Source organism: Acromyrmex echinatior, chromosome 7 (assembly GCF_024713525.1).
Source record: "Acromyrmex echinatior isolate Ae372 chromosome 7, ASM2471352v2, whole genome shotgun sequence".
In the NCBI taxonomy this organism is placed as follows: Eukaryota; Metazoa; Arthropoda; class Insecta; order Hymenoptera; family Formicidae; genus Acromyrmex; species Acromyrmex echinatior.
Window position 1 is genome coordinate 1,420,709 of NC_141858.1, and position 25,778 is coordinate 1,446,486.

General features: G+C 32.5%; 1 protein-coding gene and 1 pseudogene across 11 annotated transcripts in view; one reads left to right on the top strand and one right to left on the bottom strand.

Annotated features, from left to right (window-relative positions):
• The window catches only part of Ack-like (activated Cdc42 kinase-like), a 343,307-nt gene that overhangs the window by 54,773 nt on the left and 262,756 nt on the right, over positions 1 to 25,778 (top strand). For all 11 annotated transcript variants that reach the window (XM_087407584.1, XM_087407581.1, XM_087407583.1 and 8 more), the window contains one exon: positions 25,568 to 25,657. In XM_087407584.1, the coding sequence (XP_087263710.1) occupies positions 25,568 to 25,657 (90 nt within the window). The remainder of the gene's footprint in view (positions 1 to 25,567; positions 25,658 to 25,778) is intronic.
• LOC147908934 (uncharacterized) lies at positions 11,867 to 20,454 on the bottom strand (annotated as a pseudogene).

The following is a 25,778-nucleotide window of genomic DNA, read 5'->3' on the forward strand; positions in this document are numbered from 1 at the left end:
CTAATATTTCTTTTATTTGCTTTTTCTTCCTGGTATGGAAGAATAACGACATTGTTTTGTTTGAATAGGATTTTCATCTGAGGTTTTAATTTCATGTTGGATTAGATCAATGAGTGAGATCTCCTGGCAAAGTGAAATATCGTGTGTAGTAGTCTAATATTATATTTCAGATTTCGCTAGAATGCTTTCAAAAGTAGGAGACAAATACTTTGTATTATCCAAAGTTTCCTTTGCAATAGAATATATTGGTACATCGTGAAAATCTTCAATACTTTTAATTTCAGCATACAAATGTTTCAATAAAATAGGTTTTTACAGTCATTCTTTTAATTACTTCAGTGTCATCCCTGAATATGGCTAATATGTCTGATCTTTTTTTTTATGTCATTAGGATATAGTTTGTCACATCTTTTAAATTCCTTTCCCTCAAGAATTAAACTTTTATTTGAAAAATTGAAATTGTTCCTCGTAAGAAAATCGATGTCTATTATGCCTTGATGTTTAACTAGCGAATAATCGTCTAATATGTGAAATATATGTTTTTTTTCGAACATTTCTACTTTAATTATTCCGTACTTAGTTTTCAAAGAATGTGTCGTGACGCCGGATACTATTATCGAATCTACCTTGGATAAATTTTTATTTTCAATTAACATTTCATGAATTGAAAATATATCCGAGTCCATGTTTACTAAAAAAATTGTTTGCTTAAAATCTGGTATTTTCAAGATAACTCTGAATGCTCTGGTGTAAGTTCCAGGGCCAAGTCCCTGATAAATCTCTCATTGATGTGTTGCTCCGGGACTCGATCGATTGCATGTGAAGGGCACGATGCTTGGTCCGGTGATCAATTGAGATGACGCTCGTGAAAATTTTGCATTCTTTTTCCTCATGTCCTCGCTTCTTATAGCCATATTTTTGATATTGAGACTGAGACTTTTGAATAAGTTTCCTTGAGACTTCATTGCGTTGTATGCGTAATCTTCTTAACTTCTCTTCTTAAGTTCTCCTTCGAAAGCTCTCGCTTTCAAAAACGCTTGATTTAGAGTGTCCAGCTAGAAAACAATTGGAGAGGTGCTCTCCAATTTCTGATTTTACATTACGGCGGAAAATCTCGATGGACTTCCATTGACAAAGTTCTTCTTGGATACAGATGATCCATTGCTTTGCGAATTAATTGTGGTAATAATGTCATTCGGAGGAAACGATTTATGAATTCGTTAATATTTTCATTATATCGTTGGACGTGTCTCTTTGTACTTCCAGTGTAGTGAGGGTTTGAGCTTTTCCAAATAGGTATCTCAATTTTTCGAAAAGCCGTGGAAAATTTGGCGTAGCGTCGATTCTTACTGTGCCTTTCGCTCTTCCTGTAAGTTTCTGCGCGATGATGCCGCAAAGAAGTAGTTCGTGTTGATTGACTCCCAATCGCTTCACTGCGACTTGAATGTGCCCAATAAAAGATTCAACGTTGAGTTCATCGAATTTCGGGATTATATCCCGGGATTATATTCCATAAATAACCATAAATGAATTTTTGAAACATGCGATTTTACGGAAACGTCCGCGTGTCTAATGCCAGTGATGCATGACGACAACAACAACAGCAACGGCGATGATGAGAATGGAGAATACGAGAACGCTACGCGCAAACTACACGATGAAATGCGAGATTAGATGTGTCCACAGAATAAACTTTGGCAAGCCTAACAGCATTGGATCGCTGCTGAGATTCTCGTCAAAACGTATATTGAAACCGCGAAAATGGCACGAATCTAACGTGTCGATCAACATAATGAATATAAACATTATCCACGTAGAGTGTAACGTGTCCGCGAGCACGTAGAGCAATGGTAAAAATGCACACACGATACACGAATTTTTGCTGAGCGTGCTGTCGGGATATAAGATATCAGAAAGACCGGCGCAGATCATTTACCTGCCGATCATCGCATGGAGCATTATCGTACGGATCTAATGATATGCATTGTCGACCAGAACGGACGATTGCTCGATTTTCGAGAAGAGATTATCGTCAGATTATACGTGCGACGGCTACAGTGATAACGCAATCGTGAGATGCTCGTGCTGAACGGAGTAGAGCGCATGCAGAGAGTAACATCTTTACAAGGCCGGTGACGTCACTGTTCGATACCGATAACATTCGCTCATCAGGAAGAAGTTCATCCCGTCGACACAAAATTTTTTAAATCTTTGGGTACGCAACTTTCGAGATAACTAATATCTTAAACATCACGGACGATCTGATCTTGAATGTTGCTTAGGATCATGTTCTAAATATCATTAAGCTAAATATCATTGTTTCAAGCCATTGAATGTTGTATCTCTTATTTTCATTGTTACGTAAAAATGAATTTTTAATCCAAAAATGGAAATAAGAGGAATAATCTCCAATGGCCTTGATCTTAACAAATGTTATCCAAGACATGATCCTAAACAATATTCAAATATTTTTTTAGTCGGTCGGTTACCTTGTAATGCTCTAATGCCGGCGGAATTGTAATCTTCAAGTCTTATAACTCGAAATGTGCTTTATGAAAAAATATTTTATTACAATTATTAAGAACCTCTTAAAGTTAGCTACAAGAATATTTAATAAAAAATGGGAGTTCTCATTTAAAAAATTCAACGTGACTTGATCTTGCCATCTAAGGTCTAACCAATAATATTAGGTGTTGGAATTAATTCGTAGCGTTTTACAAGAGATGGCACAAGCAGTACACTATTTCGTTGTTACCTATAGTTCTGTATACATTGTAAACATCTATCATAGGACGTCATTTGCCGTACATAACCTTTCTTGAAATCATAAATAACAATACTGTATAATTCATTGAATATGTCAAAATTTGTGCCAGATAAAGTATTTTTGCGGGGAGTTTTGCTTCATTACTTTAATATGAACAAAAGTGCAGCTGAAGCTCATCGTATTTTAGTGGATGTGTATAGTGAACATGCTCTGGCTGAGCAAACGTGTAGGAAGTGGTTTGCACGTTTTAAAGCTGGTGATTTCGACTTGGATGACAAGGAGCGACCTGGTCAGCCGAAAAAATTTGAAGATAACGATTTGCAGGCACTGCTCAATGAAAACTCATGTCAAACACTTAAAGAATTATCTACGTCATTGGAAGTTGACTTCTCAACAATAGGAAAACGTCTTAAAAGTTTGGGCATGATCCAGAAGGAAGGACATTGGGTCCCATATGAATTGAAACCAAGGGATATTGAGAGACGTTTTCTCACGTGCGAACTGCTGCTTCAACGGCAGAAAAGAAAAGGTTTTTTGCATCGGATTGTTACCGGTGACGAAAAGTGGATCCATTATGACAATCCAAAGCGCAGAAAGTCATGGGTTAAGCCCGGCGAACCATCAACATCAGTGGCAAAGCCCAATATCCATGGCTCAAAGCTCCTGCTCTGTATTTGGTGGGATCAGAAGGGTGTCATATACTACGAACTGCTAAAACCGCATGAAACCGTTACTGGAGATCTCTACCGACGGCAACTGATGCGCTTGAGCCGTGCATTGAAGCAAAAACGGTCGGAATACTTCGAAAGACACGATAAAGTCATCTTGCTGCACGACAATGCTCGCCCACACGTTGCAAAACCGATAAAAACATACCTGGAAACACTTAAATGGGAAGTGCTACCGCACCCGCCGTATTCTCCTGATATTGCACCTAGCGACTACCACTTGTTTCGATCATTAGCTCATAGCTTGTGCGAGCAGAAGTTCACATCTTACGAAGATTGTACAAAATGGTTCGATTCCTGGATTTCATCTAAAGATGAACAGTTCTTCCGACGCGGTATTCATTCACTGCCCGAAAGATGGTCAAAAGTAGTAGAAAGTGATGGGAAGTACTTTCATTAATGTATTTTTTAATGCTCATGTGAAATAAATAACATTCTTTCATTAAAAAAACGCTACGAATTAATTCCAACACCTAATAGTATATTATGTCTCCCCTTAAAGTCGAAAAACTTTCACCTGAAATATTTTTTAAGAAAATAGCATATTTTTCAAGAAATTAGCTTGGTAATCTTGGTCGCTCGGTAACTCTGTTACATTCTGTATACAATAGTACTGCATTTTGAGGGAAGGTGCGGGTGGCTGATATTAAATAAATATACATTTATTGTAAAATGTAAAGATACAAGCAAGTCTTTTTTCCGTGAACACTAAGTATCGCGAAATTCGAGCAACCGGTCAGAAAAAGCGGAACTGAAACGCGGAATATAATTACGTGTGTGCATGCAATTTGGAATTGTAACGCAATTTGGATTTCATTTTTTCATTTTGTACAACAGAGTTTTGTTCAAGGTTCATATATGATTTAAATTGAGCGAGGTAACAATTTTTAAAAATTATAATTTAGCATGCCAATTATTGATATCATATCTTTTATATACCTTATACGTTTATATACAATACTTCATTAAAATTAAGTATAATTTTTATTTATGGAATTTTAACTTGGTGGCAAATATACAAAAATAGATTTACTTTTTTAAATTAGATATATCATTTAAGTTGTAATTCTTAATTAAGGTTTGTATATGATTTGGATTGAGTGAGGTAACAATTTTTAAAGATTATAATTAAGCGCCCATTATTGATATCAAATCTTTTATATACCTGATACACATATCGTTTAAATTAAGTAGAATTTTTATTTATAGGACTTTAATAGATACAAAAATATGTATCACTTAGGTGATCAAATAATTTATTTATAATTTATTTAATAATTTTTTTTTTTCATCAAATAATTTAATTCAATACAATTTTTTTTTGCAGAGCACGTATCCACAACATTTTTTACCTTTTTTTAAAAAGATAAATGAATACTGATGTCTCATACATCATTCTGTAGTGTTTAACGTTTTTTTATAAACAGTATATGAATTAATCAATTTAGTACACACTTTTTTTCCGAAGAACCAAAGAATACGCACTCTTAGGACCTTTTTTTACCCTTTTTAAAAAAATAAGTTTTGTACTAATGTCATATATTTTGTAGTGTTTAATGTTTCCTTATAAATTCATTTTTTAATTTAGTAAATTTTTTTCTCGCGAAACATATATTTCTACCGCCTTCATATCTCTTATAAAAAGATAAATTTATATACTAATATCATGGCATTTATAGTTTTTAACGTCTTTCTATATAAATAGTATATAAATTATATAAAGATTATGCGTTTCGCGGGTTTTCTCCATGTCCAGATTTAATATCAGGCCGCCCTGATAGACTGCAAGGTTCACGAAACGTAGGCATTCGAAGAATGGATCTGGACACGGAGAAAACCCCCAAAACGCATAATCTTTATATAGAAAGCACCCGTGGAAGCCTAAAAAATAATATCAGAATAGTATATAAATTAATTATTAGGTGTACAACTTTGCTTCCGCCATTTTCCTATAGATGGCTTTAGTGATAAGTGATGGTCGAAATAAATAGATCATAGACGTCACACAATAAACTTGGGCATCTGTCAACATAACTCTATAGAAACATTAGTCGATTTGTGTCTGCATCAAGTTATTCTCGATTGAAAATGTCAGTTTATGAGCCAAATTTTCATCATTTGCGGGAGATTTTAATTTTCTGCTTCAATATGAAGAAATCTGCGGCTGAGGCTCATCGAATGTTCTCAAATACTTATGGTGAGAGAATTAGTGAAAGAACGTGTCGTGAGTGGTTTCAACGCTTCAAGAATGGTGATTTTGATGAAAACCTGCATAGCGGTGGAAGAGAGAAGGTTTTCGAAGATGTAGAATTGGAGGCATTACTTGATCAAGACTCGTGTCAAAGTCAAGAAGAATTGGCACGATCGTTGGGAGTGACTTAACAAATGCCTCAAAGTCATGGGAATGATTTAGAAGTAAGGAAATTAGGTGCCGTACGAGTTGAAGCCGAGAGATGACGGCGTTTGTTTGCTTGTGAATAGCTGCTTGAAAGGCAAAGACGGAAGGGATTTCTGCATCGCATTGTGACTGGGGACGAAAAATGGGTTCATTACGATAACCCCAAGCGCAGAAAATCATGGGGAGTTCGCGGCCATACTTCCACGTCGACGGCCAAACCGAATATTTACGGCTCCAAGGTCATGCTCTGTATTTGGTGGGACCAGCTCGGCGTAGTGTATTATGAGCTGTTAAAACCGACTGAAACAATCACAGGCGATCAGTATCGAACGCAATTGATGCGTTTGAGTCGAGCATTGAAAGACAAACGGCCGCAATACAACGAGAGACACGATAAAGTGATTTTGCAGCATGACAATGCTCGACCCCATGTTGCGAAAGTGGTCAAGACATACTTGGAAACGTTGAAATGGGAAGTCCTACCTCACCCACCGTATTCTCCAGACGTTGCTCCCTCTGACTATCACTTGTTTCGATCAATGGCATACGGCCTGGCTGACCAGCACTTCCGGTCTTATGAAGAAGTAAAAAATTGGATCGATTCGTGGATCGCCTCAAAAGATGAGTTTTCGACGCGGGATTCGTACGCTGCCCGAAAGATGGGAGAAAGTAGTGGCCAGCGATGGACAATACTTTGAATCATAAATGTATAATCAGTTTTTTACAATAAAGCCTCGAATTTCGGAAAAAAACGGCGGAAGCAAAGTTGTACACCTAATACTTTAGTACATTTTTTAATAAAGATTTTTAACTGTAACATCAGGAAAATCACTCATTCATTATTTACAACGAGTTTGAATGATCATTCGTTATAGAAAAATAGTAATTCGTTATTTATTATTTTATTAAGTTTTGTACTGATTTGAGTTAATATTGCCTCTCTTTATTATTTTCTATTATAAAACCATTTCTTATCTCCCCCATTTTAATCTTTGAATGATTCAATGATTCATGCCCATCATCTGTTACAGATCCTTTATCATTTTTTACTCCTTGCATTTAAATTGAATGATTTAGTTTCTTTAAACGCAGGCAAAAATACGACTTTGAAAAGTCCATTGATATGTAGAAGATTTCCGACGTAATTTTTTTGCGCTGCGTCCAAATCTGACCATAGAAATTGTTTAGCACGTCAGGATTTTGAAATATTCTATATAATCTATAATAAAAGTGCAAAAGTGGCCGTTTTTTGACATCTTCAGATTACAATAATTTTAAACCTGAAGATATTCGATTTGACTTATTGTCAAATCAGGGTTTTTCGTTCATTGTAACCGAGTCTTTCTATCTTTGATTGTTGGTTGTTATTCGATTTCCTTTTTGATTATAAACGATCTAACTTGAAATTTAAAATTATATCTATTTTTTAAAAAATATTCTCGTTTTATCGTTTATTTTTAATCGTTTTAAGACAAATTTGACACTGACTGGCCAACTAGTCAAGAACTAATTTTTGACTAAATAATTTGTGCTTAATTTGCGATATGGTTAATTGTTGTCGTGGAGCTTCCTTCTTTTTACTGTGATTTAAATTCTTTAAAGTTGTTTTTTCCATAATTCATCTCTGATAAAAATTTTTTATCATAATTTTTAAACATTGATCTGTGTTTCATCCCAATATCGAGGTTCTTTTAGTAAGTTGGAGAGAGAGCTTACTATGACAAGTTAATCATCGTATACAGGATATTCAAGAAGGGAACATCTCGGAAAATATAAGTTTAACAGAAAAGTGTTTCAGACAAAAGTTATAGAGTTCAAAAAGATTTATTTACCGATCTTATCAGTTTGATCTTGAGTGGCATTGCCAAGGTCAAAGTCATATCAATTTTTGAAGTGAGACATTTTACTTTTGATTCCAGAATCTAATAGCTGGTATCGAGAACTTTTCAAAACACTACAATAAAATTATTTTTCATAAAGTATTATATTTTTCGAGTTTTAAGACTTGAAAGTTTCAATACTGTTCAGGATTGCGTCGTAGATAACATTCGTTAAATCAAAGTCATTAGAGATCGTTTCTCTTATTTTCGTTTTTACATAAAAATGAATTTTCAGTGCAAAAATAAAAATTAGAGAAACAATCTCTAATGATCTTGATTTTAACAAATGTTATCCAGGACAACAAATGTAATCCTGAACAATATTTAAAAGGTTTTATCTGTTAGTTAGACATCTTGTGTGATGCTAATGCCGGCAGTACTGTAACTGTCGCCCCTATTTTTATTTTCAAAAGAAACGTATACGAAAAATTAAGAAAATATACGTTTAGTATATCTGATGAATACACTTAATATTCGAATAAATGAATAAAAAATGAATAAAAATATTCATTCGAATATATTTCTTTTTTATTCGTCAAGAAACAAAAGAATAAATACTTTTTCATTCCATTAAAAATTTTTTGAATATGATTACGAATATTTTCGTTTTGTATTCACTTTTATTCTGTATTATCTGCACATTCTAGCTTGCAAGCCTACAAGAGAAAATAAAAATCTATAAAAACAATGGCTAGGATTACATCGCGTGCTTAGTCCGTCATCTATATAATAGGCGTTCTTGTTTAACCTAGGATTAATAACCTATAGGTTAAACAAAGATATTTTTATTGGAAATAAATAATATATCTAAGAATTTAATGTCCACAGACCATAATGAACGACGCGCCCAAAATATCTTATAACATGTTTATAATATTACTGTGACGTAATTGGAATTATATCGGAATATATATGGCGTTCTATCAAATAGATATTTATAAATTAAAAATGTATTACTTTCTAAAATATTTTTCAAAATTTCTAAGTTTCCTTCATAAAATTTGAATATTACATAAATATTGAATATTGACAAAAATAAATAAAATTCATTTTTTTTTTTACTTAAAGTCATCAAAGTGCTGGTTATAGTTAAGAGTAATGATTGTTTATTGGAGTTTTTTTCAGTTTATATTTTATTTGAATAAATATGAATACTCATTAAATATTCATAATTTTTTTGTAAATAAATATTTTTTGAAAATCCAAAATTTTGAATGAATATATAATTACACTTTTTTTATGTGAAAATTTTGAATAAATACAATTTGGAACTCAATTGCAATTTTTTGTATTCATTAGGCACACTATATACATGATGAATATTGTAGTATTTCCCTAGCTTTTCGTAAACATTTTTTTCAAAAATAAAGGCCCAGAGATTAAGCAGCATGAGATACAGATTTGGATAAGTGACAGCTTGAGAGCATCGTGAAATTAGATCCCGAATTTAGAAGGAAATTTATTTATTATATTTTTATTATATTTTTGTCATGTGTATTATGATAATGCTAAATGGAATATGATAATATGGAATATGATAATGCTAAACATTAATATTTATTTTATATTATATAACAATAAAATACTGAATTAATTAATTTTTACAATAATTATCTGAATAAGTTTCCGAATAATCTAATAGTAACTCTTCTCAATAGTTCGCGAAAAAACTACGAATAATTAAATAGTTTTACTTTAATAGTCCATTTCCGTAAAGATTATGTAAGGGTTAACTCGTAAAGTACTATATGAAAAATAACTTTATTGTAGTATTTTGAAAAAAGCTCTTGTCGCCAGTTATTATATTCTGAAATCAAAAGTAGGATGTTCCGTTTTACCCAAGGTCAAACTGATAAGATCAGTAAATAGATCTTTTTGAATCCTATAACTTTTGTCTGAAACATTTTTTCGTAACTATATTTAATATAACCTATATTTTCCGAGCCATTCAGGTGTCCGATCTTTTTGGGATATACTATATTTATAATTGTATTTATAATAGCAATTTATGTCTTTAAAGAAGGCTCAAAAATGAGCCGAAACATGTGTAAGCGCGTTAATTTAATAAAGAGTTTTGCGTTATATTTGTATATTATTTCGCGTCTGATTTTTATTTGCCCTTTTTCACTTAATTTCTTTTATTATTATTATTATTGTATTATTATTATCATCTTTTATTTATAAATTGTAATAACACCACATCCAAATTTTATTTTAGATTTTTTTTCAAAATTATTTCATTTATCGGCATAATCCCTTTTTAATTTTTTGTTGAATCCAGAATAAATTTGACTATAGTTATACGATGAGTAAGTTTGCTCGTGTCGCATGCTCCTATTATAGCTCCTATTCACTCTAACGAACGTGCTAAAATGAATAGGAATTACGATACAACATGTTGGACCATATGAACAAACATTGGTAGTCTGAGTAGTATATAATAAAAAAAGACCGAATCTAAATGACGTGCGTGCAACGAAGGTAATAAACAACTAAGATTGACTGTGAGCGGTCAACGAACAAGCGAGAGAGCAAAGAATTAGACAGAGACGCTTGCAAACTGAGCACACATATAATTCTTCCAACATGCTTCTATCCTCCCTCCTGCTTGGGATCGCACGATTTTCCACGCGAAGTGAGGGCTACCCATAGACATAGGAGACCAAGCATTCGAAGAGTGAGGGTAGTCCTCATGTAGAAAAGGTCGCACTCATTTAGGTGAGCAGGTTGGCAGGTGCGTTCTCTCTCGTTTCGCGCATGTGTGTAAAGTGTATCTGTAAGAGAGAGGATCGAAAGCACGGAGATGTATTAGGTGTTGGAATTAATTCGTAGCGTTTTACAAGAGATGGCACAAGCAGTACACTATTTCGTTGTTACCTATAGTTCTGTATACATTGTAAACATCTATCATAGGACGTCATTTGCCGTACATAACCTTTCTTGAAATCATAAATAACAATACTGTATAATTCATTGAATATGTCAAAATTTGTGCCAGATAAAGTGTTTTTGCGGGGAGTTTTGCTTCATTACTTTAATATGAACAAAAGTGCAGCTGAAGCTCATCGTATTTTAGTGGGTGTGTATAGTGAACATGCTCTGGCTGAGCAAACGTGTAGGAAGTGGTTTGCACGTTTTAAAGCTGGTGATTTCGACTTGGATGACAAGGAGCGACCTGGTCAGCCGAAAAAATTTGAAGATAACGATTTGCAGGCACTGCTCAATGAAAACTCATGTCAAACACTTAAAGAATTATCTACGTCATTGGAAGTTGACTTCTCAACAATAGGAAAACGTCTTAAAAGTTTGGGCATGATCCAGAAGGAAGGACATTGGGTCCCATATGAATTGAAACCAAGGGATATTGAGAGATGTTTTCTCACGTGCGAACTGCTGCTTCAACGGCAGAAAAGAAAAGGTTTTTTGCATCGGATTGTTACCGGTGACGAAAAGTGGATCCATTATGACAATCCAAAGCGCAGAAAGTCATGGGTTAAGCCCGGCGAACCATCAACATCAGTGACAAAGCCCAATATCCATGGCTCAAAGCTCCTGCTCTGTATTTGGTGGGATCAGAAGGGTGTCATATACTACGAACTGCTAAAACCGCATGAAACCGTTACTGGAGATCTCTACCGACGGCAACTGATGCGCTTGAGCCGTGCATTGAAGCAAAAACGGTCGGAATACTTCGAAAGACACGATAAAGTCATCTTGCTGCACGACAATGCTCGCCCACACGTTGCAAAACCGGTAAAAACATACCTGGAAACACTTAAATGGGAAGTGCTACCGCACCCGCCGTATTCTCCTGATATTGCACCTAGCGACTACCACTTGTTTCGATCATTAGCTCATAGCTTGTGCGAGCAGAAGTTCACATCTTACGAAGATTGTACAAAATGGTTCGATTCCTGGATTTCATCTAAAGATGAACAGTTCTTCCGACGCGGTATTCATTCACTGCCCGAAAGATGGTCAAAAGTAGTAGAAAGTAATGGGAAGTACTTTCATTAATGTATTTTTTAATGCTCATGTGAAATAAATAACATTCTTTCATTAAAAAAACGCTACGAATTAATTCCAACACCTAATAAAATTCGCAATAATGTTCTTTTAAATAAAAACTCTTTATTTTTGATCTTGTACAAAATTTACTTTATTACAATTTTCATTTTTAGATACAACTGGTCTCGCAGGACTCAATAAACTGCTCACTTAGTCCAAGCGCTCTCTATTTTAAAGCTCAGAAATACTTCTAGAAAATTCGAGTTATTGAGTTGTTAAACAGATGCCTTCGGTTTTTAGAAAGTCTTATTTCTATTTTTATCCTAAGGAGTCTTTGTCCATAGATAAATGGACAAGGATTACAAGAAATGAAACATAAAGTAAAGAAAGAAAAAGGTCGTATTTCTAACGCTTCATTATCCTAAGGTTGGTGAATTTTAAGATAGATACATGGACAATAGTTACACCTCCCTCCTTATACAAAAATTTGATGTATATTCAAATTTTATTACTAACTAAACGCCTTAGTATTTCTGAATCTAACATGTCTAACTCATGGCTAGTAGCTGGGTTGCGAGCAGTATAATGTTGTGTTGGATTTCTAAAACTACATTGATTATAACAATTTCTGAATAATTGCTTAAGTAAATTAATTATACTTGAGAAAAGACCGATCTTATAAAGAAATATAAACAAAATAGAGCCAAGGGCTATATATCCTACCATGTGAGATAGTATTGTACATAAATCTCTCCATCCAGGTAGTAGTTTTTTTATGTTCTGCAATTCGATCTACTAAATTGTTTAATTCATTTAAACTTTTTTCTAAGGTCTGTAAGTGTTCAGGATTAATATGAACTTCTGTTATTGATCTAATGGTATGTCGGTTAGCTTGTGCTTTATTAAATGTCTCATTAGTCTTTTGATTAATAGTTTTTTGATCTATTAAGCGAATAGTTTTATGAACTTCAATATTGTCTTTGAGCAAATTTTCGAATGTCAGGATTGCAATATCGGAAATTGCTATACAATCCGATTCTAGGTTAAGTATAAAATTTTGATGGATTCGCGCGTGACGTGGTATTTTGTCAGAACAAAGTATATGTATAAGTTTTTCTCTTGGCGCAATTCCAATCCAGTCTTGATTCATATGAAGTTGTATCCAGAGTGTTTTGTATCTGCATATTTAGTCGTGCATATTTTTCGATATCACGCTTTGTAATTATTTCTATAAGGCAATTATCTTTTATTCCTATTTTATAGTCTGGATACGTTCGCTTTAATAACTGATATTGCCCAAGTCTTTTAGTTTTATTTAATTCTAACTCGCTAATCGGCATAAACGTGGTTCTAAAAGGGTCTAATAAAATAAGATTTTGAGTTGTATCTATAATTGATTGTCTTAACCAACCGTGTCTGGGAAGTAAAATTACTCTAGTTAATTCTAAATTTTTATCTTTTATTAAGAGAATTAAAAATTGAATAAACAATCGTTTTTGTGTTAAAACTATTGATATATTACTTATATCTATAAGAGTGGTATAATGTATTTTATCTATCGATACAGGGAAATTGTCTATGTGTTTATGCTCTCTGAAAATGTTAAATAATTTCTTAGGTAAAAACATATGGTTCCATGTCTTCCATTAACGATAAGTTCTTCTATTTTTCTAATATCATCCGTTAGTTTTTGCAATTCATCGTCCAAATTTAATAATGCCTCATCTATCTGAATATTAGCTTCGTTGGCAAAATCTCTTTAAACAAATCTCTAATACGATTAAACTGTTCGTTCAAATTTCTTATCGTGGCTGAAGTAATTTCGATAGCTTTTCCACTGCCGGTTAAGGTTTTAAGTATAATACTAGTTTGATTCTTTACATACTGAATAATATTTTTTTGATTCGGCATACAATTTATCTAATATATTATTGTAATAACTCGCATCCGTGTTCCAAATAATGTTTTACTTATTTCTCCTACAAAGTCGAATAATCCACGTTTAATTTTTGTCCTTCTTTGAAGTCCCGCTAAATGTAACATGTTGTCTAAATCGCCGGTTATTTCGGTGAGTCGCTTCAATTACCAAACAAAACGATGTTTAGAAGAACAAGTCCAATTTTCTTCATTAAGCAACTTAAGAAAACATCTTTGATATAAATTCGTATACGCACTAAGCATATCATAATTTTTCTCTAAATTCGTTGAATCATAACCTATCACTATCTTTCACTGTTCATGTACAGTAGTACAGTAAATAATAGTTAATTTTGTTTAACGTTTCAAGGTAAATGATTTCGTTGTCATCGAATTGCATAATGATATAATATATTTTTCTATCCCTTTACTAGTGACCCTCGAGAATCAATAGAAGAAGAATTGGAATAACTCGTTTCGAGTTCATCTTGTTCATCTGTAATAAAAGGCTTAATGTTACTCCTGTGATACTGTTTAGTCTCTGTGTTTTCGCGAACATAATAAGTTATGAATTTATCATGTCGAATCACAGGCCCTTCCACCTTCGAATGATTTAGCATTGAAGTTCTTTACCAAATCATTATTTTCTATTGGAATATAGGATTTAGTAGGAAAGTTTAAATCCTGATAATCATGTATGTTTCTCTTACGTGCCTCTTCTAATTTATTTTCATGCTGTATATGCAGATCGTCTATTTACTTTTGGAGAGATAATCTATCATCTTCTTCACTGAAGATGTAATTCCTTGCCAAATTGTAAGTGTACTCGTAGAGTGTGTATCCTGTGTTATTATTTACCGTACAATTATATGTGAGCATTGCCTGGAGCAGTATCATGTCCCATTGCTCTTGCTTTTTCATATAATGTCTTATATATTCTGCCTTATATAAGAATAATGTGTGACCTTTCGTTTGATTGTGAATGGTAAACTGACGTGAGCGTACGTTTGGCATGTAATTGATCGCAAAGTGTTTTGAATTCATTCGAAGTGAATTCCAGAGTGTTTTGTCTGATAGGAATTCTTCTTGTTAAAATATCTAAGCCAAGAATACCAGAGTGCTCTAATAATTGATGCGATCGATTTATCTATAATAAGTTCTATTAATATGTATTGTGTAAGATAATCTTGTACAACCAAAATATGTGTATAATGATTTCCACTTTTTGTCAACTCAAATGGCCCCATAATATCTATAGATATCTTTTTGTTAGGAGCTCGAGGGATATCTGGAGAGGAATATATATATGAGGTTTTTGGGTACCTGATTTGTTGAATTGATATGATTCATATTTACTAATAAATTCTTTAACATCAACAATTATAATTTGCCAATTGTATTTTTGTCTAATTCGTTGAAGTGTTTTCTCTACTGAATAATGTTCGCCTAAGATTCCAGAATGCGCGTTTGAAATAATCTTTTTATTTAATATTTCGGAAAAATATTTAGACATATATATATAGTTTTTCTCTGAGATAGTATTCATCAATAATCGAAATTAATTTGGTAATCTCTTTTTGATTGTGTACATTTATGTCATTTTCCGTTAGAAAATCGTATAATTGAATGCTAAGTTGTCTGTGGATAGCATGAGAAGAAATATAAATCTCATTATCCCTTGTAATTTCAGGGAGAGTTTTTCAATAAAAAGGATTGTTTTGTTAAACTGTCGTCCAACTTGATTTTTAATTATTATTTATCTTTGTATTTTAGGTTTGGATCTAGAGAGAGATTCCTCCAGTGGATTAGGGAGAGGCTTAGTTGCTGGATTTATTTCTTGAAATCATTGTGAGGGTCGCTTTTCGATAATAATTTTTGTTTTTGACTGTAAGTCATGTATAAAAATAAAAGTGTCAATGGAGTCTTGAATTTTTTTGTTAAAACGTCCAACAAAATTCAATCAGGATCCATTTATCAGGATTAGCATTTAAGTTTTGGAGAATTGATAGGATCAAAATTAAAAGATTTTCCAGGGAAACAGATTTTAGATCTATATTTTTCCTAAGATCGAATCTTTAAAGGCTTAAATTTTAATAAGTTTTGTTTTGACTAAATCCGAAAGCATGTTGAATGTCTTCATTTGTAACATATGAGTCGATCGCGTTAATCGAAATTCGTGAAAGAGCATCAGCGTTTGTATTTGTTTTTCCCGACTTGTAACTATCTCGTATTCGAACTCTTCTAATTTTAATCTCCATCTCATTAATCTTGAATTCGGATCTTTTACATTCATCAGCCAAATTAGAGGTTTATGATCAATTACAATTTTGAATTCTTTTCCATATAAGTATTGTCTGAAATATTTGATTGTTCCATACAATAGTTAATAATTCTTTTTCAGTCGTGCTGTATCGTGTTTCGGCTTTATTTAAAGTTCTGGAAGCAAAAGCCAATAGTCCTTGCTTATTGTCCCTTGAGACAAGATAGCGCCTATCGCTTTATTGAATGCATCTATGGCTAATATGAAAAGTTTGTTCTAGTCCGGGTATGACAATACAGGTTGAGTCATTAATTTAGTTTTTAAAGAGTAGAACGAATTCTGCTGTTCATTTTTCCATTCAAAAGTTGAAGACTTTTGAAGGAGCCGTGTTAATGGTTTTGCTATCTTAGAAAAGTCTTTCTATCTTAAAATAAACTTTCGATAATACCCAACTAATCCCAGAAATTGTTTGATTCCTTTAGAATCCCATGGGACTGGATAATTTTTAACTTTTTCTACACGATTCGGATTAGGCTGTATATTTCGTCCCGAGATATCACATGTCCCAAATATTCAGGATATCAGATATTCACATTTGTCCGGTTGAAGTTTTAGCTCTACTTGAGTCTTTCAAATAATAACCTCAGATTTCTATTATGTTCTTCAATAGTTTTTCCATAAACTATTATATCGTCAATATAAACAAAGCAATTGTTTTCTATTAATCCCTTTAATCCCTTATTCATCATTCTTTGAAAAGTCGAAGATGCATTCTTCAGACCAAAAGGCATGCGAATGTATTCATAATGACCATTCGGAGTGGAGGAAGCTGTTTTTGAAATATCTTTAGGATTCATGCCTATTTGATAGAATCCGGATGCTAAGTCAAAGGCGGAGAAATAACGTGCGTTGCCCAGGTGGTTAAGAATTTCATCTATGTTTGGATATTATTCATTTATGCTTACAGTTCATACGAATCCTTGTAATTTTTACGTCGTCTTTACCGAAATAAAACATGTTCAATTCGTTCACGTTTGATATCGTATGATAAGTCACAAAAATCGTCAGGCCAAGCTCGTAATCATCATCTCTCAAATCTATGGCGGGAAAGTAGTTTGCCGCAAGAGCGCAATTCTTCCGGCTCAGCGTAAATGTCAGCGACATGATAGAAAAAGCGTTCGATTTATACTGAGATTTCATGACACCTCGTCGAGCTTTTTAAATTCACACGTGTCGACCGTCTTTAAAAACCGCAGACACATTTGTCCGCAAAAGCTTTGATCGTACGTGTGATAGGAACACTATTCCCGAAATATCTCATCAGTTCCTTGGGCGGTCAAAGATTATCAAAACTCAAAGTGCGATCACACAATGCGATCGTTCATCCTCGCGTACGTTACAAATATTGAAACTCGTAACATCGTCCAGATTTACGATATTGCTTTTGTTTTGGCACGCGCCGTTCGTCGGTAAAATGTTACGCATGAAAATACCTATAAAGTACGATACGCCCATACACCTCACAAGCTGATCCTGCACGTTGCTGATGATTGCACGTTGATTGCGCCTGCGGCCATTTTTATCGGTTTTTTGACGTTTTTTTTTCGTTACTATGCTTTATCCGTGTTTGTATGGATCGAGATACAGTCCGCGTCGGTATTTGTATAGAGCGAGATATAACCCGCGACCATGTTCTATCGCGCGATTGCAGCTCCTCGAGCTGACGTCGCGACTTTGATGTTGTTTATTACTTTCACCACACTGCGTCGATCAAGGAGCGCGCCCAAAATTGGCAGAATTGGTAACGCGCCGCCTCGTTTCGCCGTTGGAAGTATCCTCTTTTTCGTTGTCTTTTTTCTTGTCATCTTCGGTTTCATGCTCATGATTTTTGTTTTGGCTTTCATCATTGCCCAAACGACTCTCTCGCTCAAAGCCGAATCTCTCGCCATGACGCGTTCTGCTTTATCGACGAGTACCTTGTCCGCTGTGTCTGTTGGTGAGATCGTTGCTCTGAGAATATGCAATGTCGTGTTTGCGGCACGCCGTGTTCAGTGGATTTATGCTCGTGTCACCTCTGACCAATCGCTTCTTTAGCCCGAGTGCCCGAAACTACAAAACTGCATCAAAAAAATTTTATTATAGAGTCCAATATATCTGACTAAACTACAGAATGTTTTCTACTAAAATAAGTGCCAACTATATATTATAAAAATTAGAGGATTTCCCTCTAATATAATGTTCCTCTAATTATTTAGAATATTCCTCTGTTATAGAGTAGAATATATTTTAATCTTTACACACACATACAGAAATTGTAAGACATCATACAGAATACAATAAACGCATAGCTATTCTCAGCAAAAACCGTATATTCTTCACCTACATCTCATCTTCCGTTCGAACTTCCTTTGTGTTCCGATTGATATACTTACGCCGACGAGCTAATCCGTGCAAAAGTTAGGTAGTTACATAATAATACTTCACCTGTTCTATTAGACTTAGAATTCTCTGTAATACATTCATAGCTACTAATTTGCAACTCATATTCCTCAATTTCATACGTTACATGTGTCTCCGTGAATTCTGCTAAATACTTTATTCTTGTAGAGAGGCGATGGGTGATCACTTCGAGCATGATTTTCTGGTCAAAGGGGATGAGCACCAAAATTTCGTTGTGCTTATTTTGAGAGTATATAAATGGAGGAACAATTTAAGCATATAATTAATTCGCTACCTGCATTTTAACTGGTACTTTACTCTTGTAAGAAGACGATGGATGATCACTTTGGGGGTGATTTTCTTGCATAAAAGATGAGCACCAAAATTTTGTGTATTTTTTGAAAATACATAAAAGAAGGAACAATTTGAGTCTACAATCAATTTGGTATCTGCATTTTTACTGGCATTTTCTTCTTGTAGGAAAGCGATAGATGATCATTTCGGGGATGATTTATCAATTAAAGGGAATGAGTACCAAAATCTTGTGCATATTTTGAAAGCACAAATATAGAGGAACAATTTGAGTATACAATCAATTTGCTACATGTATTTTAACTAGTATTTAACTCTTATAATGGTTTTATACAATATGTATCAAATTTTATAATATATCTTTTAAACCGTTACAGTTACATTAATTTTGATTTGTTATTTTGAAAGCACATAAACACTTAATTTTACTAAACTAATTTTTTTATTTCGTACATAATTTAATGAAGGCTGTGCTAACTTATCGTTAAGTTAGCATCCCCACTTTTAATCGTGATTTTCTTCTAAACCGTTCGAGCACAAATTGGAGTAAATATTGAAAACAATGGATCCACTTTCAAGTCTTGACCATATATTATTAAGGTTATGACCCTGAGTGACCTCCAACAAGTTTCGCTATTTGTTAAAAAGTTGAACAAAAAAAATTTAATAGAGTCACATTTCTGCTGTTCATATTTTTGCTGCAATATTAAATATTATTTTACATCTCTTGCTACTTAGAAACGTTCAACGTATCACATAAAACAAAGTCCACTCCACCTTCCCTGCTTCATAACAGATCTGCTTTAAAAAAAAATTGTAAACTTATGAGTTTTATATTTATATACTATAAATGGTATACATAAATATGAGAGAAAACATCATAATCGGTCAAAGTTAAATATTATGAATACAATATATATTCTTGATTTTTAAATTTAATTATCTCAGACTGTGACTGTGCGCCAAAATATTCGAACATTAACCACAATCGATATGAGACGCTAATAATATAAATATGATAAGGCGCCGAAACATTCGGACATTACTATATGTGAAATAATCATCTTTAAATTAATTTAGTAAAGAATTTATTGCGGAAAATATTTATATTATTTTATATTTATATTATTATTATATTTATATTATTTAACCTTATCATATTTATATTATTAGCGTCTCAAATCAATTAATGTCCAAATGTTTCGGCGCAGTCATATCTGAAATAATTAAATTTAAAAATTTAGAATATATATATATATTGTATTCATAACATCTAACTTTGACCGATTATTGGCGTTCTCTCTCATATTTATGTATGTCATTACATGTCGTATTTATTCTTTTAAAACTTACTACAAATGAATCGAACATAAACCCATATTGTACAAAAAAAATTCAAATCATTAAAGACATTGAGTTATTCGTCATAATTATAATTTAAGCTATGCAATTAAATACATATTTATATTGCCAACTTTTTTTGTTTATAACTTTTTAACGAATAGCGACTACCGGCTAAAACTTATTGGAGGATCATGATCTTGATAATATACGTCAAAGTCAAGGTAGGTCCATTGTTTTCGTGCTTTTTATGTGCTAATTATGTGCTCTAGAGCCAATATTTACCAAAATTGGCACTTAGACCTTAGTAATATTTCTCGCAATAATTGGCATATGAAGAAACAACATCTATTTAAGCGACGTAAGTAAACAATATAATATATTGGAAGAATTTTACTAATTGACCAATCAAAAAATGCTACGACCGTACATGTGATAACACAAACTATAGCAATCAAAACTTTAAGTTTAGCTGGATCTTAAATGCTTCTTAAATGATTCTGTGAATTTATATACTACGTATGTAATCCTTTGAAACGGGCAATTATTGATTGGTACACATGTCCTTCACGTTTAAAAAAATTATGACGTTCCTTTAAGCCGTTGAGAATGACAGTTATTTATGTCAGTGAAGATTTTTGTGCGCAGCGATTTTTATTGAGCAAGAATTTGATCATCGCCATAAGCCTTTTGCAACATTTTGAATGAGTTTGTGAACGAAATTTCGTTCATAACGCAAAATTTTAAACAAATTCTTACTCGATAAAAATCGCTGCGCACAAAATCTTCACTGACATAAACAACTCATTCTCAAATGGCTTGAAGAAAATTTATGATTTTTTAACCAAATGTGAAAGATATGTATACCAACTTAACAAAGCAAATGGATTTGATTTACAGTTTTTCCGCAATTCAAAATAAATGAAGTTCGGATAAGTTTCGGATTTTTGATTACAGTAGTATATAAATTCCCACAGAATCATAGAAGCATTTAAGATCTAGCTAGACTCTTTAAGATTTTGATTGCTATAATTTGTGTTATTATCTGTACGGTCCTATATATTATATTGAATATTACTAAGACCTCGGTAATTTAAAGGATTAGGACGCTCTCACGGAATGCTAGAGATCCGGATTCGATTCCCAATCGAAGTAATATTTTTTGCAATAAGAGTTAATTATTCATAAATTTTAATGTGTCATTCAGCATTATTAAGATAATTCTAAGATGCATAACAGCATCGAATTGTTAGTCAATTTAATTCGTGATATTACTGCGGTATTTCACTAGAGTTTGCGTTTTAAATCCGAAAAATCATTTCGGCGCGTAGTTGAAAGGATTACGTACATAGTATACAAATTTGCACAGAATTATATGATTACTTGATTACTTTAATTATATGATTACTTAAGATCCAGCTAGACTGTTAAAAGCATTTATTTCCTATTGGTTGTATTCTCATATGGTTCTATTTAATATTTAAGGCTCCTGATTAGTCGCGGCGACTATGTTGGACGTCAGAAGCGAGGAATGACACGTTAATTTATGTTGCATGCTATTTTTAAATAAAGATAATTTGAAGCGAAATGACGAGATCGTTTTAAAACACTTGTAAAAATCGATGAAAACTGTCTTTTCCTCCTTTGACAGTCAATAAATGGTCGTAAAAGGCACGTAAAATAAGTCTATATTTGAGCAGAAATACATGGTCTGACAGCTATTGAAACCAGTAAAATATACGCTTTTACATATAAAATTCCAAGATAATTTTAGTTTTCATCAATAATTACGACTTTGATAAGTACGAGACAAATCACATTTTCACAATTAAGCAAATAATAACAAAATGGCATGCACATAAATTTCGTCGTCAAAACGTCACTTTTTCACGCCTATAAGTTCGGCCATTTATCGTGGTGCGACGCTGTATATATCACACATTCAAGCACGAGCCCATGTTCGTGTGTTCGTCTGCGGCGCGCCGAGAGTGAACGAGACAGCGAGGTTCTTCTCACATTAGTCGCTGTTTCAAACGATCGAAAATGCTTTCTCGGCAATCTCGGTCGCTCGGCTGTTCTAGGCATCAATAAGAGGCGGGAGGCATTCTAAATAACACAAGTTTTAATACATTGTAATAATAATATACCCTACCCATTAATCCAGAATAATATGAATTATATTAAAACGCAAAACAGTTTACGAGATATTTAATTGTTTACGATTTTTCATGCGCGTTATATAATATATTCTTTTTTTATAAATTCAAGTAGTAAGAATAGTTCAGTAGAAGTAAAAATACAATTTTATCGGGAAAAAATTATAAACTAGCATTTCTTTTCACGAAAGTTTCGAAAGGCCATCAAAAAAGAAATATGTTTGAGACTTGAGACGTGTGAAAAAAATATGCGAAAAAAAATTGAATAATTGTAAAAAGAATGTTTTTCGTTTAAAACGAAAGGTATTGATTGTTTAGAAAAAAGTTCGGTATAAAAAATGTAGGTATTCGAAATGCCTACAAAACGAGATGGAACATTAAAATCGATCTATTAATTCAGTAGAAAAAAAAATTTCGTGAAAAGAAATGCTGCTTTATAATTTTTATCCGGTAAAATTTTATTTCTATTGAACTATTCTTGCTACTCAAGTGAAGGAGGGGTATATTGTACAACGCGTATGAAAAATCGCAATAAACAATTAAATATCTCGTATATCTCTTTGCGTTTAACATAATTTATACTATTATGGATTAATGAGTGGGATACACTATTACTTCAATTTATTAAAATTTATTTAAAACTTACATATTATTTAGAATGCCCCCGCCTAGCTTATTGATGCCTAGCGGTCGAGATTGTCGAGAAAGCATTTTCGGTCGCTTGAAACAAGCAATTAGTGTGAAAAGAAGCTCGTTGTCTCGTTCACTCTCGGTGCGCCGCAGGCGAGCACATGGACATGGGCTCGCGCTTAAGCGCATGGCTATCGGTTTCGCCAGACCGCCGTGATTCTGTGTCGCCATTGTCAAGGCAAAGTTCTTGGCTAAGTAGTAGTGGAGATTAATATTGGAAAATAATAGTTTCATACCTTACTCAATTTCAAAAATTAGACTGCGTATCATTTAAATTTTCTTTACTATTCCACTTTGTATAAATGTATGTTAAGTACTCACGTTGTGAATGTGCACATTTGTAGGATAAATCATAAAAATACATCTATTGTACTTAACATTAGGAAGTACTGACTATAACGGTCAAAGCTAGATCTTTTAATGCTCAAATAATTCAATCTGAATTAATATCTATATATATATTATATATATTATATATAAAATAGTATATACATGCATATATACTATTTTTATAGTCATTCGAACTGCGCGCCGAATCAAATTATTAAACAATAACAAATGATTTATTAAGACCGTATGTGTGCATACGCAATAAGTAAGAATTTAAAGCCTATAACGATCGAAGCTGGATCTTTAATACTTAAATAATTTAATACTTAAATAATTGTATTATTCATACATACTATATATGTACATGCGTATATTGCATATACATATATGTATCATATTTGTAGTCATTCGAACTGCGCGTCGAATTAGTTTTTTGGGCTTATAAACGTAATTAAACTATTGTAATAATATCACAAATTAAATTGATAAGCAATTTTTAATAATTTGATGCTCGATCAGATCATATTAGGCATCATACCAGGCATCACATTGAAGCTTGTCAATTTAATTCATGATATTATTATTACAGTATTGATTGCGTTTATAAGTCTAAAAAATAAAAAAAAAATGTTGAGACCTATTATAATATTGTAAACTTCTATGCGTTAATAAATTTGCAATATGCAAGTAACTTTAATTTCTTAATTTGTAATTAAGCAGATTGTAGAAATAGAATTACATATGTATGTAAAGCTATCGGAACAATAATGTAACAATGCTTTTTGCAATTGTATTATTATACAATTTGAATATCAAATTTACATAATACTATGTAAATACTCAAAGTTAATGTAATAAATGATTATGTATTATATTTATTTAATATTTGAATGTATAATTATACATTATGTACAATTATGTATAATTGCAAAATGTATTGTCACATTATCGTTCCTATAGCTTTACATACATATTGTAAATGTATTTTTACAATCTGTTTAATTACAAAATAAAAAATTAATTTAACTTGATGCCTGATTGAAATCAAATGAGATCAAATTATTAAAATTGCTTGTCAATTTAATTCATGATATTGGCACAATATTAATTGCGTTTAAATCCGAGAAATTCGGCGCGCAGTTCGAGTGATTACAAATATAGTATACAGGGTCTCCTGCGTAACTGTGATCACGATTTTTCTGGCACTTCCGATCTGACAAAAATTATTTTAAATAAAAGTTAATCAGGTTTTAATTGGTTAGAAATTGCAATATTAAAAATTTGCAAAATATTATTTTTTATGAAAAAAGTCAAAGTAATCTTAATTTTTTTAAATGGCATTACATATTTTTTATTTCATAATATTATAACTATTGTTAACACGAGTTCAGTGATCTGCTATACTATGACCTTAAAGTCAGACATATGCAATCAATGAATGGAAACATTTTCATTCAATGAAATATTATTTTATATTAAACTTTACATATTTTTTATTACATTGTTCAATAGGAAAAATGCACCTATAGACAAATTGAGAAATCGACGTAGTCATTTCTGAATTCATGATATTCCCGAATGTAGTTCACAATTTATTACACACGTGTATTTATGTAGTATGTATGGAAAAAAAGTCAACATAACTTGTAGTATTTGTAGCGTGGCGATCACTGTTACGATAGTAACATAGTTTTTGTGTTCAATTTTAGTTTGTCATTAGAGCAAATCGTAGTTCAGTCTCAATTTATCGAAAATGTATTCCTATAATGAGAAAGTTGATATGCTGCTAATACAAAGATCTTTTTCTGTTGTAGAATATGTCCATATAAAATTTAATACAAATAAAATAATTCACGAAAACATTTCCGTTCATTGATCTCACATGTCTTTAAGGTCATCTCAAGGTCATAGTATAGCAAGTCATTTAACTCGTCTTGATTAGTTGCAATATTATGAAGTAAAAAATAAGCTGTACTATTTAAAAAAATTAGGGCCATTTTAACCTTTTTCCTAAAAAAAAATATTTTGCAAATTTTTATTGCAATTTGTAACTGATTGAAAATTGATTAACTTTTATTCAAAATAATTTTTATCAGGTCATCGGAAGTGCCGGAAAAATCGTGATCACAGTTATGTGGGACACTCTGTACATATAGTGATTTAGAATTTGAGCAATTATATTGTGATTTGAATTATTTGAGCAATAAAAGATCTAGGTTTGACTGTTATGTATGTCCAGTACTTCATATTTTTTATTGTTGAGTTTTCAAATATACGGTCCGTGATTCTTATTGTTTTTTATTATTTACATTTATTATATTTACATTCATTTTACTTCTAGATATACAAGGAGGAATGTCTCGCAATGGACCTGGTCTTTACGAGTTTCTTATGGAAGCTGAGTTGCAACAGTATTATCCCGGTATTCGAGGTATTATTTGTTTTCATTTATTTTATATCATTAATTAGTTTAAAAAGGAATATGTATGCTTAGAAGGGACTCTTGATGTTTAAAATAATAATAACAAAAACATTCAAAACTAATAAGAGTC